This window comes from Liolophura sinensis, chromosome 8 (genome assembly GCF_032854445.1).
Source record: "Liolophura sinensis isolate JHLJ2023 chromosome 8, CUHK_Ljap_v2, whole genome shotgun sequence".
NCBI classification, from domain to species: domain Eukaryota; kingdom Metazoa; phylum Mollusca; class Polyplacophora; order Chitonida; family Chitonidae; genus Liolophura; species Liolophura sinensis.
This window is the reverse complement of record NC_088302.1, coordinates 36,498,120-36,515,563: the sequence shown is the minus strand read 5'-3', so window position 1 is coordinate 36,515,563 and position 17,444 is coordinate 36,498,120. Positions and strand designations below refer to the sequence as shown.

The following is a 17,444-nucleotide window of genomic DNA, read 5'->3' as shown; positions in this document are numbered from 1 at the left end:
GCAAAATAACTGTGCAGAAGTTTGCGTATTCACAACCTAAAATGTCTGTGTGGCAATATTAACCAATCAGTGAGTGATTGCTTGGGGTTTAACGTCGTACTCAACAATTTTTCAGTCATATGACGACGAAGGAATCCTTAGGGTGCATGTACATGTAATGTGCCTCCTTGTAGCAGGACGGATTTCCACCGCTCTTTTATTTAGTGCTGCTTCACTGAGACGATTTACCGAAGGCAAATAAGCCGCCCCGCCCGAGCCATTATACTGATACGGGTCAACCAGTTGTTGCACTATCCCCTTCATGCTGAACGCCAAGCGAGGAAGTTACAACTTCCTCTTTTAAAGTCCTAGGTGTGACTCGATCAAGGATTGATCCTGGATCTACCGGTCCCTAAGCGGACGCTCTACCACCAATCAGTGCCTCAGCACTGTTCAGTTAGGAGGCAAAATTTGAACCCAGTTGGACGAATGGCCCACGTGTAACCTATGAATAGAGCTAGGTCAACAATAACTTACTAAGACAAGAAATAAAATGAAGACATAAGCACACGTCCAAGACAAGCGGTTCTCTGAAGAAAAGCATCATCCATGTATGTACTATGTAAAAAAAAAAAAAAAAAAAAGAGAAAAAGGCACCTTAAAGTCAGGTTGATAAAAAGAGTGAATGTGACTACAGCATGACTTAAGACGACTGTGGCTACGTACCTGTGTGCAGTTTACAGTTTGTAAGCACTAAAACGAATTTCTTCGTTTCATTGAGTGGCAGTTAAAAATCTCCCTCTCTCTTCTCAGGTGATTAGAAAAAAATCAAAATTTTACTTTTCCAGGCACTGTGGGTTACCTCCACCTATCACGAGTAAATTCGTAAGCACGACGTTAAGTATACTAATGAATCAAATTTTTATTTATCTTTTGATTGTGTTTATCGTTGTAGGGGACCATGCTGACCTCGATGGTGGTTCTGGTCATCATGTCTGCCACAGTAAGGGGAATACCCATCGACACCAGGCTGGAGGAGTACTGCAAGACACTTTTGGCTGTCTACGAGAAGAACCCTGAGTCAGAACTCGTCCAGGGCATCATAGAGCCCTGGGTGTGCCGAAGTTTGGATGCGATGGAAGAGTCTGATTATTTCCTCCCCAAAGTTCTGATCTGGTGTCCCCTTACTAGATTCAAACTTGTCCTTAAGTGTCCCACGCATGACACTATTCTAAGGGTTGGCGTATGGAAGGTCTCCACCAAAATGAGTTGTGAACCCCGCCTCTTGTTCGACATGGACGGCAACACTTTGCTAATCGCCAGGTACTACGTGTGCTCCACTCGGGGAATATATCACCGGATCCTTTCTTCAGATCAGGTTCTAAGAGAGCAGGTTCAGCGTGATGTGGAAATACCCTTTTTTTTGTCTCACCGTTCAGGCTACACTCTTCGCTTTCTCACTCATGTACGTGTGGAAATAGGGCTGGGCATCAACTTCAGCGAAATCTCACAGTCATTGAAGAAGATGAACTTAAACAATTATGTTAAAAGAAGGGAGTTAATGTTGCTTTTGTATAACTACCACAACAAACAACCCAGTCGAAAGTATCTGGACGAAACAGAATTCACTGAAAATCCGTTGTATGCTCATCCCAGTGACGATCACATTCGTGAAATGTTTCTCTTGAACTTCAGGCACACCCGAGCGATTTACGAAAGTGACATGAAAAAGCTGTCGGCAACATCCGTGTCTATGTTCCACACCTTCAAAGTGTGCAGTGTTGTTGGCACAACCAGATCCCTTGATGATCGCTGGGTTGCGGAATACAAAGGTCTGTTTGTTGTGACAAATGAACGCAGTGAAATTATCAAATGGTCTTTTTGTGTTGATGACAGTTTTGAAGAGATAAGAGTTCTTTTACTCGAGTTAAGCGGGAGGCTTGGCGTTCAGGGACGTCAACTAACTCATGCAATGGTGGGCTCATGCTGTACATGGCGACCGATGCTTTTGGAGATTTTCGGTGGCAACCTGTTAGTGAAGCAAGATCTATTCCAGACTGCACAAGTCCTGCGCAATAATTTTGAAGTTCAGGCACCGGAAAAGATGCAGTGTTTAGAGGGATTCGAATTGGTATTCAGAGATCTTGACGATAAGGGGCCAGAACGTCTTAAGCCCACCCCTGATCCGGATGTTCTCAATCGTCAGCTGGATGAATTTGTGGCAAGGTGGGAGTGTTCTTTCAACAGAGAGGTTCTTGATAGATTGAATGACCTCAAGGTACATATTGCACGAGGCTGTTTAAGTGGAATCCCGGTAGGTCACGGTGTGCATGAAAGCGAAGATCTGAATGAATTGATGAACAAATCGCTAATTCAGGGAGCGACAAGGATTGGCCCTGAATTGGCATTTGCCCTGATAACAGTGCTGTTTTACATTGTCAATGGAAAGCTACGAAGGAAAAAACAACTGTATGACGTTTACGGGGGAACCAATGCGTTTTCAAAGGAGCTGGAAGGCGAATCATTTGGCTTTTTGCCAAACGTTTCCGAGGGCTATTCGTCGAATGCTGACCAGATCTTACCCTCGCAATCCTCGGCATCTGGTGATCGTCAAGAACCGATGGACTATAATGTGTTAAGGGCAAGTGTCCAAAGTCTGCTAAGAGAAGATGTTTTACAAGCCCTGGTGCCGAAGTCGTTGGAACTACACGATATGTTGCAGAAAGTGGCTACAAGATGCACTCTGAAGACATTCAACGTATGGGACCTACCCTCTATCGGGACAGAGAAGTCCCTGCTGCTTTTAGCGAGGCCAAGTATTGAAAACGGTGTGATGGATGATGACGAACATTCATCAAGACTAGGTAGTAGATTGGAACAATTCAGCCTTGAACTAGAAGCAGTGGAAAAAGATGGGAACTGTGCGTTCACTGCAGTCGCATTGCAAATCAAACATGTTTTGGACCGAGGCGCCGACGACGAGTTCAGGGACTTGCTGTATTCTCTGGATTTAATAGAGACAACGTCCACGGAGATGATGGCTGGATGCTTGCGTTCTATGTTCATTCGCGAAATTACGACCAATATGGACGAGTATTATCCCTGTACTCACGATCTCAGCGAGGAAATGTATATGGAGGAAGCCAAGGCATTTCAGCTCGATGGCGTCTTCACCTCACAGTTGGGGGACTTCATAATGAAAGCTCTCGCTAAGGTTTTGTGTAGTGCAATTCTGGTCATTACTTCCATGCCTTCTGTGGAAGTTATACCATTCATACCTGATACTATCAAAAGTAAAAGCCCGTTGTTTTTGGCGTATAACCAGGCCGGCCCAGGACACTATGACAGTACAATAGACCGTCAAAAGAATGACTCAGCGTTGAACGGTGGACCAGGGTCAACCGTGATCGTCAGTAAGTACGCCTCTACCCAAGGCAAGTGTCGCTGCGGACGCGGTAAAGTAGCGGGCGATGGTGGAGAGACCCTGTCTTGTACCAACAAAGTACAAGAGGCTGGGAAGACCGGAAAGTATTTAACCCGATGCCCATGCTACAGACTGCAGCAAGGTTGTACTGTCATGTGCAGGTGTGTTAATTGTGGGAACGAGTATACTACGGAAGCTGAACGGGCGGAGATGTCCCGCGAAAGAGTGCTGAAAAGAAAACGCAATCTAACGGAATCGATTAAACGGAAAAAGGCCGAAGACTTTATCAATGATTTACGACTTCAGACACCCGCTTCTCAGTCAGCGTGGTCCTCTTTCGAATCTTGCGTTCTAGAAGCGGCTCTTCGTTTTCTTGACTTGTCCGGTTTGGAGCATACTCCAGAGAATGTGGTGGAGATGTACAACTTCATCGCAAAGTCTACAAGTGTAAGTTCCATGGGACTTGCGTTGCGATGCAAAACTATAACGCAGGTTGAGTGCAAGTTGAATGCAAGGAAAGCTACAATACATGAGACAGTTCTGGGCGTGTCCTAGGATATCAACTGATCATGTTGTGATAATACAGCTAGACCACCATGTAATTTTGAGAAAACCTACAGATTGGTGTTTTTTTGTTAGCCTTCATATTTACATAAATGTCGATGAAGCCATTCGATGCAAAAAAGTTCAAACCTCAACTTGTTTCTTGTCTTGTTTTAGATATCGTATTTTTTTTATGACATGCAGCTTGTATATTTTTACGTTTTGTGCAAACGTTTTTACTTTCATTTTTGTACTTATATTGAAGATTTATCGTTTCCATAGGAATCTTGTGTGTTTTACCATGATACTTCTTTATTTCCTCTTTAAGAAGACTGAGAAATTTCATATTACAACCGATGGGTAACAGTTGCTATTATATATTTCCAATGAACCGGAAGGTATAAAAATCTTCGGCAAAATAAAACTGCCAAATACTTGTTTGTTAAACTATTTGTTTTCTCATTGTGGAATTTGTTTTTGGTTTGAATTGTTTTGAGCCAGTCAGGTAAGCCGAGCCATCCATGCACTCACGGAAGAGAAACTGTTTTTTGAGGCACACACCTGCGGATTCGGTCTCTAGATATCTTTCACGTTTGAACCCTCATGGCAGTCGTTAGTGAATTGGGAGTGTCTGGGGTAAAGACTTAGTGTTTCATTCCCTTGGCTGTACACTGCTTTAGATTATGAAATACGCCGAGAGTCGGCGTCCAATAACAGCGGACGTTTATTTATTTATTTGATTGGTGTTTTACGCCTTACTCAAGAATAATTCACTTATACGACGACGCACAGCATTATGTTGGAAGAAACTGGGCAGAGCCCGGGGGAAATCCACGACCATGCACAGATGGTGCCAGACCTTCCCTCGTACGATCGGAGAGAAAGCTAGCATAATAGCTAAAGCAATGTTAGGGTGTATGTTTTGGGTGGTGACTTAAAGGGAAGATTCCACGTTATATGTTCTATGTTTCCGGTGCCTTCGGGGCAATGAACGCTCGATGATGCCCTGTTGTGCAGTCTTAGATGAAGGTTACATTCAAAAAATTAATGTGTAAAAATGTGATTGATGGTAGAATTGATTCTGTAGTGGAGAAACGACGAGCAACAGCTGCGTCGATTCCTTTTGAAGAATCAACTGTTGTGAGTTGTTCCTACTTAAACGTGTTTGTAGTAACGTAACAACTTTCGATTCTTTTCCAAGAATCTGGCGGTGTCACTTCAAACCTATAAACCAGCCCGGATAGCACAGTTGGTAGAGCGTCCGCTTGGTTGACCCGTATCAGTATAATGGCTCGGGCGGGGTGGCTTACTTGCCTTCGGTAAGTCGTCTCAGTGAAACAGCACTAAATAAAAGAGCGGTGGAAATCCGTCCTGCAACAAGGAGGCACATTACACGTACATGCACCCTAAGGATTCCTTCGTCGTCATATGACTGAAAAATTGTTGAGTACGACGTTAAACCCAAGCACTCACTCACTCAAACATGTAATAAAAAAACCGTTACAGCACAAGTAGCGTCAATGAATGCTCTTTTTGCCGGCTGAGCGGCATTATTCCAACAGTTGAATATAATACGTAGTATGATTGATCTTTCGTTACAGTGTTACATGAAGTTTTAGTGCAATAACGTGAGAGTTTAGCCACTGGGAATCCAGTCGGTTGTGCTCATATAATTTACTACTGGGTGTATAACATTATGGACAGTGACCCAGCCTGTGATTTGTTACGGGTAAAGTAAATCTGAATTGATTGAAGCTTACATATAATCTAGGGAAGTCTGATAACAGATCATACAATCTCTGTCACATTGACACAACCAGGCCTGGAGATATCCATGATCGTAATGAGAATGCGTCACGTTTGCTGTTCATATTTGTGCCTAAGATAATTGATGACGCTACTCTGCCTTTTCTCACTCTGCCATTTAGTGTATTTGAAATGAAGGCGAAGAACGAAACTGTTGATCAGAAACGAATGGACCCTTCCAATATAATATTCTTAAGATCGGTTAGACAAAGGATTGACGTCACCACAAAAGTTCAAATTCACCTTAAAGGACAAGGTTGTATGGTCTTCCCGGATAGCTCAGCGTGACATTGGAATGTTTGTGTTTCTGAGTTCGAATCCATCTCTACCCTAGGTCGTCTTCCATCACCATTCAAACTAAAAACTCGCAATGTGGTTTCTTGAAATATAATCAACTGAGCAGACAATAGTGTGACATCACAGCAGACGCTTAAGTTACTGTAACACAATATTCTGTAGTATTCAGCATAATATCCTATTAGTCTAATAGAGTCTATGTTGAATTAATAGAATATGTGTGTTATATGTAACAGAATAATCTGCTGCAATGACATAATACAATCTAGCATTACTCAGACAACGCATTACTCTGTTAAAACTATCATTATTTTTTTTCGTTTTACTTGATAACATTTACGATGGCGTGTGTCACACGTGGAAACGTTTGCCAGTATAGCTTGTCAGAGCTCTGGGATTTACTCTTAATATCAAAGAAACTGGCCAGGTGATGTTGTCCTCTGACTGAGTATTAATATATGTAGCAAAGAATTGCCATGTTAGGGTTGATTATATATAGCAAAGGACGTTTACTGCACATAGTGGCTCCGGTGTCTTTCCACCCGTAAGTCTATATAACCCCTGTCCTATAAGTGCATAATTTTTTCTTGCACCGTTAAGCAAACAATCAAATAAAAGTAAGGGCGTGTTAATCTCGGTCTTCCGTAAATGGTACTATATGTTGACCTTTATCCTGTTTTATCTATGCTTTGTATTCAATTTCGTTATACTTAATTGACTTAAAATTGTAAACTTTACTCTCTAACGTTTAAACAATAAGTCGACATTTATCTATGAAACAGAATTTGTAGGACATGAATGACTATTAACCTTTTACGAAAATGCTGGGAAGAAATCTTTACGAACAGTCTAATGCAACCGCCATTTATCTTGAGGGGTGACTTGTAAAGCACCAGTTAACCTCATGTGTTTGACTTGCTCATATGTCCTGTCTTCATGTTATAATAATAGAAGTATATTTTGTGAATTATGCGATTTGTTTAAATTTATAGTTACGTGGCGTGCGAGAGTGTGAATTTTTTTTAGACTAAGCCAGGCTTAACAATAGATCGGTCTGATCAGCATGAATAGTATGTATTATAGGCGGGCAAATGGTACTTCATTTTTGCATTTGCAAGGGACGTAACTGGCAGACGTAATGGTTTGAAAACCTGGTATGTATTGCGTCCCTTGGAGCGTACGCTTGTTTGTTAGCACAGTTGAAATATCTGGAAAGAGAAAGGCCAAACTCGATATCATTTCCTGCATCTAAAGAAAAGGCATACCGTTTTTTATGTGAAACGTGATATATTTATTTATTTCAGAATTTTCAACATCAATGATAAAGGTCAATTTTATGGAGAAAACGGGAATACCCAGGGTTAAACACTTAAGCAAGGTACTGACGAATGAGACGCACAGACTTTCACGCCATACTGGCAGAAAACTAAATGGCCATCCACGACTGAGCACACACTGCGGAATAGGCATGACCCCAGCGGGAAGGGTAAGATTTTAACACGATATCAAGGTCCTCGTGAAAGATGAAAAGCGCAGACTGTTAGTAAGATATGCCTAGCACGTAGGCCTATAAAAAAGGCACGGGTGCAGGTTAACAAAACTTCGATATTTTTCTCATCGGGCACCGCCGTGGTCAAGTAATTTAGCGTGCTAGCACAGCAGAATGCCCCAGAAACGTCTCTAATTAATGCCAATCGCTGTGAGATCAAGTCAAGCTCATGTAGGCTTCTTCTCTGGTCATATGTGGGAAGGCAAGGCAGCTACCTGCGCACGGTCTTGGGTTGAGAGCCCGATTTCTTCCCACCATAACGCTAGCCGCGGTCGTGTAAATGAAATATTCTTGAGTGCGGCATAAAACTCCAATGAAGTAAATAAATAAATATTTTCACTATCGCTCACAATTCCAGTATATCTACGGCTCATGGATCCTTGAACTTAATAACATCATGTCAAAAGGTTAATTGTATTTCATGTCCATCAGAAGATAAGGAAGCTTCCGGTGGTCTGTTGGTTATCCGGTCATCCGCACTGAGGTCTGGGGGATCCGGTACGTTCAGGACTACGTCCGGAGGTGCTCCAGTCAAAGGCTTAGGACGTGAATTCAGCTTCTACGCTCATCTGGCTGCTGAAGCCCCTAACAACATATGGCACCATGCTAGCCATTTCGTTGGCATCATTTGTGGTCAATGCGCCTGATAGCGGGTGAGATTTTCCACGCGTTCTTCTTGGCTGTAGGAATGTTTAACCTCTTAATTTATTATACAGATATTTAACAATTATTAATAATAAAAACTATGTCTTAGCATCCAGTTAAAGGCCTGAAATCAACAATAGGCTATCGGATCTAACCAATCAACGGCAAGATGTGATTCATGTAAAATACTTGGTTCTCCCTCTCAACGAAGACAGTTAGGTAGGAGACGCATACGCCATGTTTATCATGTGGCCATTTAAGTGATGGAAACTCGGATGCTCAAGGACTCGGCAAACAAGGCTGGCCTTTTCTCTAGTTGAGCACATAATAATGGCACTTCCCTAACCTGCCACGCGCACCTGAAAATCTATACCTGACATGGTATTTTCAATGACACCTTCATGATAAGAGAGTACTAGAGATCAAAGACCTGGGTCACGAAGCCTACATGATATAAGACTATAACCTGTGTATCAACGTATCGATGCTGCAATATACCAGAACTGACCTAAAATTTCGCCCACAGAAGTGCATTTTTAGAGGCAAATAAATGTCACAAAATATTTTGGGTGCTGAAACTTACAATTTTCCAGTAGAACATCTGTGATATTTGAGATACAAACAAACCTCAACACACCATTCTAAAAATCAACAGAATTCTCAGAATCAGGAAATATGAGCACGGCAGTCATGGACGAAATTTGTGATCATTTAGGGTATCCCTAAGTATGTCCTGAGTCTAAACGCCGGTTATGTTCAGTGGCAACAGAATGTAATATGGGCCAGTTACAGTGGAACATGTTTCTACATCACACATTTAAGGAACAGAATATGATAGCAACCTCGTGGATCATTACTTCATACAAAACGAATGTAAATTGTTTTGAACACGTACAAGTTTTGCGGGAAGTAACCATTACTTGTTCTGGGTTCAAGATGGTTCAAGATCGGTAGTTCCACGTGTTAGTGCTTATAAGACAACAGTTTATGTATTTATTTGATTCTTGCTAAACGCCATACTCGTGAATTTTCCCCTTATAAGATGACGTAGAGCTTTATCGGCAGAGGATACGGGAAGGCCCGGAGTAAACCACTGACCTTGGGTAAATTACTGACAAACTTTCCCGCATGTGATGTACAGATATGCATACCATATTGGTGGAAATCAAGCGGTCTTCAACGAGCGTTTGACTGCTCAAACGGCCACTGAACGCCGTTGAACCCAATGTCACCAAGGGCCCACAAGCAGGTTAATCGGTAGAATATCGGACTTTATTGAGAGCCACTGCTTTCCTGTTGGCCATATACTCACCTTAAAGCATATTGGTCATAGCGATAAAATATTCTGTAACAGGGAATAAATACTATGTAACCAAATAAATTCTGAAGTCCAAAGTCTGACTGTTCATGCATGTGCGTAGGGTATGTACTAATTAAATTTTGGTTTCATGCTATAGCATGGGTTTCCGTGCAGAGCATTACATGAGGTACACATTAAGCACATTATTGAATTCCAGATGTAAATTCATGAATACCGCAGTAATTAATGAAGGAAAAAACAAACACCAAAATACACGATTTGTTAGTTATGCAATAGTTGCTTCTATGATTTTCAGTGCGGGATAGTTTATATCACATTACTCAGTTTAATGCCGATGTTTTTCAGCCAAGAAATATCACTTATGACTTAACTGATACTATGCAAGACGGCGCACATCCATCATGGTGGATATCAAAGACGTGTGTGATATTACAGACGTTTGTTCATATATCTTCCTCACGAAATAGGACGAAATTTAGAGGAATGGATAAAATCAGCTCATTTTGTCAAGCGTATATGGTAGAGTATTTAATGAAAGCACGGGACTTCACAGGACTAAAGTTAATCGTGAACAGAGTGTATTATAGTGCAGCTATAAAACAGTGTAAAAGGTTGTAGACGGCTTATAAAATGCAGGCTATACAAAAAGAAGGGCAGCCTGTTTTGATTGGTTGACATTTTGTTTCCTTAACGACAACAGATAAGAGTTTCATTACACTTCTGGGTATATACGCCAAGTAAAGAAATTTTAAACAAAAACAAAAAAAACTGACTAAAGATTTTCATCGAGATCGTAAATCATTTTTAACCTGGTTTGGAAAGCAATTTAAGGAACTTAAACATGGTCTCATATCGTTTAACAATATCGTTCTGATCCAAATTCAAATGGTTTTCTAATGTAGTACGAGGCGAATTGACCAATTCTTAAAATCACAGAAGTTTTTCTGACAAAGTACTTTAAACCTTTTTCCCACTTGGTTGCAGAAGGGTACATAATTGTCTAGAGAAGCGGCGCTGTGAACCACGTCAGGACGCTTTCGTAGAATTAAAAGAGTCTGTTCCTATATGTATATCTGGAGCAATGTACTAGGTGCTGGTTCAATCGAAACAAATTATCTTCCAGATGATCCCGTACTGTTGGATACTTGGAGGGCAATAAGAGACCAGGAATACTGGTATGGCAGTATAAATGGAATGTATGTGTATGAAGCTAATACATAGTTACTATATACATTGAACTCGCCGTTAAGCATGACAGTCAGCCACACAAGCTGATTCATCAGATGCTAACGGTCGATGTTAATTATTCTGCACACTCCTTCGGCTTCCTCCACCCATAAAGTTCATGAAAGATTTTTGAGTGCAGCTAATAAAAGACAAATGTTGGAACCTAAAATCGGTTATACGAAGCCTACGCAGCTTGTAGTTGCACATGAATAAGTGCCCAGATACACGAAATTCATCTATTGGCACGTGTGCTTTGCGATTCTGGGTCCAGTGTGTCCAAAGAAGGTGTGTCAAGGTCCGAACATGAACAGGAAATAATTGAAAACCAACAAATTCACAGTCAAGAGAAAGTTTTACAAAGCTTTGTGTTAAAATGAACAGATTAGGTTATTGCGTGTATCTGACTGAATATTCTTGAGAACGGCTTCAAATATCAATCAAATAGATAAATAAATAGATAAATAAATAAATAAATCTTAACTGATTGTGTGTAAAACGATACAAAATCACACTTCCACGAAAACATTTTCCGGCTTTTAAAGTCCACCCCCTGCACTTGGCTATAGCGTCGGCCACAACCCAATATACAGCCTTACCCTTGCTCTGGTCGCACTGACTTTATTTACAGTTTTGGCTGACGTAAGGCTACGAATTCTTTGTGAAAAAAAACAGGCTCCTGCCCTTTGAACTGGTTTGAAAGCAGCTTCACTTGGTTAAATATAATTGTGAAATTTAGGAAATATTGACATTGCATCCGATTAGCAATAAGGTAAACTGTTGGTCCATCTCCGTACATAAAGTTATTCAATTATTATGAAATGGAAATGGTTCACCATATGTATTTTGGAATTTTTCCTTCGTTTTTATGTATGAGATTTGTTTTTATATCTTCCTATGTAGGGTCTGAACTTTGTACGAAAGGCGGCCGTGCTCCTAGGGCGACGTATTTCATTTCCCCGTTATAAAATGAAATTATGTGGACAAAAGGTTTCAATTTTGCAGCTCATCTCGTTGTGATATAGGGCGGGGTGCTCATTGATTGGAAGCGAACGGCAAACAGAGTTACGATTACTTCTGGTGAGGTTAGGCAAACGCCGTCGACTAATGCTCGCCTTCTACACCAGCCGTCTGTCCTCCGGCCGATGTCTCATTCTTGTTCACAGTGCCAGAAAGTTTGTAGGTGAAAATGCTTCTACTCTACAGCCACAAGCCACATGACCGCATTTCCATCCATATACTGTCACAACAGCATTTACAGAGGCCACCGTAGTAACCCGTAATATCGGAATCTAAAAATCTTTATCTTGGCCCGAGAAACAGTTATTAGTATTATGCAGACGAACCAGATGTGCCATGCAGGCCTTCAATATCGACAAGCGTTAAGTCTTTTAACCGGATAGTCTGAATTGAAGTGTCTGTACCTTTTAACCATGACAGAGATATTTGTGTGTCGAATAACTCTATAATCATTCATTAAATTTGAGCTTTTTCTTAAGCAATAGTCATAGTAGCTTTTCACAACGACTAACAAGAATTACAAGCATTCAACATTAATTCTCCGCATAGCTTTTGGTATTATGGTCCATACTAGTTACATACTTTGACGTTTTCTGTACAACATTAGTTGCATAATGGTGTTAACGTGTCGTAGACAAACGGGTAATGTAAAGTCGATGCGGGACGTGGTACAGGAGTCGACATTCTCTCTCTGTTTCTGCTGCCTGACAAACGAGATTGATCCATCAAGCGCTCAGTGGCAGTCTTCCCCCTCAGTAGCCAGCTGCAAGCACGCACAACCACACGGGGCTGGAGAGGATGCTTTCTTTTACGGGATCTTACTTTGACGATACGCCACAGTCTTGTTATTCAGGTGTATTCAGTCCTCTAAACAGACTTTTAGCGAGTGCCCTATGACGTAACTAAAACCAGCAGCCAACTCGGAGCACCGTGTGCCCATCCCGCGGGGAAGTGAAACACTACTGTCATGATGGTACATACACGGGCTTGTTATTGTGGACCCAGACCCCGGCTCCTTTAAGAAGATTTAATCCGACTGATTGCAGTTTTAGCCATGCTGTGCCTTCTGCCTAGATTGCCTTTATGTTCTTACATCATCCCTGTCTGTATATCTGTCTATGTTTTAACATGGCTTGTAGATGTCCGCTGTGGGCCGGAAAGTGATTTTGACCATATCGTGAATGTCTCTTTGCTGTCCGCCAACGAAACTGTGCCAACTTCGATTCAAAGTATTTCCAAACAGGGAAACTTTTCACAAGAAATACTCAACGTGCGACAGGTGTCTTCGGGGTGTAACTCATCTTTCGCCAATATAACCACAGAGAGTAATTTTTCGACTTTGTCACCAACGGTTCACAGTTTGGAATGGTCACCGTTTGAAAACGCAACGGTCACCAGCGGTGATAATCAGCGGGATAAGGAAAAAAGTTTTGAAGTCACTTCTCAGAGAGGTTTCTTAGGTGAAAGTGTATTCACAACTGGTGGTACAACGCCGCCTTTCACAGTGGAGGCGAATAGTTCATTAATGAAGGTGTACATCGGGGGTCTATTTGACCTTAGTGAGGCCTCGCCGGGGTCTGGGGGTCGCAGTGGTCGAGCGGAACTGGACAGTGCCTTGATGGCCATAGACCATGTGAATAACCAACAATTCATACCCAATGTTACCTTGGAGTTATTACATAACAGTACGATGGTAAGTACCACTATCTACAATTTATTTTCACAATCGTTGCGAGTACGAGGGGTTGTTTTATGGCAGAGTAACCCGATCTTTACGTCGTCTTTAATGAAAGTCTATTTAACCACTCCATCTTTCACAGGGGAACCTTAAATAGAGTTATTGTTCGAAAGACAAGCAATCTATAGACTACTTCAGATTAAGCAAATAGGCATTGACCACTGATGTTGCAGGTTCAAACCCAGATGATTCAAAATTTTGCCTTGACGGTGTTCTTTTCATTGCACTCATAAAATTTAGCACCGACATAAATGAACACATTGTTGGACATATACAGAAAAATAATGAATACATACACAAAAAGCCTGTCAGTAAGAGAAAAGCAAGAATGCTACGAGCAAATTTTAATACAATAGAATTGAGCGAACAGTCGAACAACTATGAGTCATTATATAGGCCCTACCACGTGTATCATAAGGGGTTTGAGATGAGGAAGCTTATCTTAATCACTGTTAATTAGCAGCAGCTTGAAAATATAAACAAGTATATTCTATTAATAGACCATTGTATGTATACACGTGTGTCTAAACCCTTTTCATGTATTATGTTGATTTACATGTAATGCACCCTTTGTCGAGAGATGAAATGTACACTAAATACACAGAATATGGTCTTTCAAAACCATAACTGAATGAAATTAAATTGACAAATATAAAGAAATATCGTCTTAGCGAAAAATTTCCCTCCATGAAATTAGACTTTAACGGGTTTGATGATTTCGTGATGCAGAAATGTTTGTTCTCTGTGGCTGAAAATATACACCAGTAATATGTTTACATGGCTAACACAAGAGATCTCATCTCCGAGGAAAAGACAAAAACCATAACTGGTGCAGAACAGCACTATAACAAGGCATGCATATACTAATTGACATGAGTAAAATGACGAGTGCCTCTATACATGTGTTACATGTGCGACGAAAGGCTTGATGATATAGGATACGTCAGCTGCCTTTCCGCAAATTTGGGTCAACCCTATCTACCATCGTTAATTGAACATCTGTTCTTAAGAACAAAACCACTAAACCTATAGAAACATGCTATACTGTAACCAAATAAGCTGTCTGGGACATGTACAAGTAACAGACCCATTGTCTATTTTCGGTTCTTATATGTAAAAAAAAGTCTCCCAACACACTTCGTTTGGTCAGTATGTGTATAATTTGAAGCGGCTTATTTAGTCTATGTGTATATAGATGGGAATAGGTGCTACAAAGGTACATTTGAGACAATATTAACTACATACCTCCCAACTGTTGAGTATACCTCCCGGTTTAATATACTGTGTACTTCCGTTATGACAGCGCCATGCTCTTGTTCTATTTTCTGACTCGATGCCAACTTAGATACATATCTTACCAATTTTTTAAACAGATTTATAAAACTCAGTGTTTAAATAGACATACGTAAACGTGTTCATCTTTGATAAGCAACGTTAATATTCTCTGAATGAAATGACGCTTACGTAAACGCACATACCCTCTAACCTCTCAATACCGCGGTGAACTTCTGTGTTATATGGGCAGGACATGTTTATATCACCACAGTTAAGTGTTCTTTTCTTTACTGTACTTAATTAGCATGATTGTGGTAATCATTGGCAGGGACAATTGTGAACGTATTGATTTAGATGTGGTTAGAGGGCGTCAATCAGTGAAGATGGCCAGTATATAGCAAAACACATATTAATTAGTAAACCGTACAGCTATATGTAACACGCGACCAAGCCTGTGGTATATGCCGTACAGGTGCAAAGGTTGTAATTCAGTGTCTGCTATATCAAGTGATATAACTGCATCTCAACTAATAAAGTTGCCTACCAGTCGTTGATTGCGTGATACAAATTCATTACCACCTTCCTCTCGATGACTAAGGTTTTTCGCTTCACAGGATTCACGACGGTCGGGCCGGCTACTCCTTCCACACTCAACTCTGGTTAACTCACTGGTTTTGTGAATGGCAGATTAGTTGCATACCCTCTGGTGCTATGTCTAGGTGTGAAATGTCCCTCGAGACCACCCACGGGTTATCGGCATAACGATCAGTCTAATCGGAAGTGAAACCAGAGAAATTAACTCGTAAACTATTGAAATCTGATTATTCGTATATTATTTTTAAGACGTTTTTGCTTGATGCCGCACCTCCCCCTTAGAGAATTAGAGATTCTATAAGCAACGACTGTCAACGATAACTGTGTGAGTAATAATGTGATGGAGTTGTATCATGGCGTGTATACAATATACATTAGGTTCAAATGAAATGTGAAAAGAAACACCCATTAAATATTACCCAACTCAGATGAAAAGTTGTTCTGATATATGAAAAATGAATTTTAATATTACTTAATAACCCTGTTTTGCACCGAATATGTGTGTTAAATAACGTAGAGTGGAATATTTAATTGTTGGCGGCGGAAGTTTGCCAGAAGCTTCCGGTATATGATGGAATAAGCAGCTATTACCAAAGTATGGTGGTCCCGTAGAAGTATGTTGTACATGCGGAGTTTGTTTAGACTGCCATAAGTCATCTCAGGCAGTCCTCTGACATCACGAAGAGTACAGAGATCTCTCGTGTCAATCTGCTGCCATCGAACTGTACTCCTCTTTGTGGAGTGTTTACTTAACTGGTATTGTGTGCCACAGATACATTAGTAGTGTAAAAAAAGCCCCCATATCGGTCTTCAAGCTTAAGTTTGCAATCACGGACCAGCAGGAATTGTATCGATGCGCCATTGTACTGGCCGGAAAGATGAAGAAATCTGTCAGACGAACTCTACGTTGAAACCTCAATAAATCACTTTCTAGCTTACTGACAATGGCTCATGGTAAATGGCCTGAGTTGGGCTGACAAGAGATGATAGATTACTTGGGAGACCGACCGCAGCGCCACGCTTTCCCTGCTTGGCCAGACTCCCTCACTTGTATCACACTGATATTACGGACGAGTTACAGATCTGTACGTCGTCAATGTCTGGACTACAGCTTGCGGGGGGAACTATTAGCACATTGGGGTGACAAACGTTTCATGTAAGATTATACGTGCGACTGACTTACAGTTTGATGGATTGCTTTCTGAACCTACGATACGCTTGACAACATGCCAAATGTCTCCACTACAAACAAGGAAGAGGGAGAGCATCCAGTTACATTATCTACAGTTTGAGGACTTCTTCACCGACATTCCAATTCTAGACACTTACCAAATATACTCTTCTCTCAAATGTCAGATTCAAAGATTTAATCAAAACATAGCTTACACTTTCATGATAACAACGGGTCAATAAATATTTTTTGTTATTAGTCTACGGATTCATTCTTTTGACAAACCAATTCCAGCTTAATTGAAGACAAGCGTGTCTTCAAAACAGAAGATGACAAAATTTGTCGCAAATCGCCCGATTTACTCAGATGTACATACTTAGGAGGGCATGTGTGGGAAAGGCGTAAGGAGAGGCCATCTTTGTGTTTGAATCTCAAACAATTGAAAATTAAAAATGAAATCCTTGTAAAGTGGTTATTGTATAATGTCACAGGTTTTGCTTATTTCAGCTCCAGCTCGTTGAATATTGCACAAGAAGGGGGTGGGGGGGGGGGGGGGGCGTAGCCGTGACCGGTTCTCCTTGGTTTCCTCATTGATATTATTGCGGTTACATCATACACGACGGTGTGTCCATGAAGTAGACCAGTCCCACTGACAATATAATGCTGCCTTACTGAAAGCCATGCCGAAGGTGCGAGACCAGACACCCCACAATGCTCAAGTATACTGACACCATGGGTGATACCTCACCTAGTTAAAATAGAACTGACACCACACCAGACGACCCATTCAGCCAGCCAAACTCTACTAACACCACACTGGACCTCCAAAATCAAGTAAAGCATGCTGAGACCTGACCA

The 17,444-nt window shown here is 41.1% G+C and overlaps 1 protein-coding gene across 1 annotated transcript in view; it reads left to right on the top strand.

Moving 5' to 3' along the window:
* The first annotated feature begins 12,464 nt into the window (after positions 1-12,464).
* LOC135473482 (gamma-aminobutyric acid type B receptor subunit 2-like) overlaps positions 12,465-17,444 on the top strand; it is a 44,580-nt gene continuing 39,600 nt past the window's right edge. Inside the window, exons 1-2 of the mRNA XM_064753333.1 lie at positions 12,465-12,573; positions 12,948-13,501. Of these exons, the coding sequence (XP_064609403.1) occupies positions 12,465-12,573; positions 12,948-13,501 (663 nt within the window). The remainder of the gene's footprint in view (positions 12,574-12,947; positions 13,502-17,444) is intronic.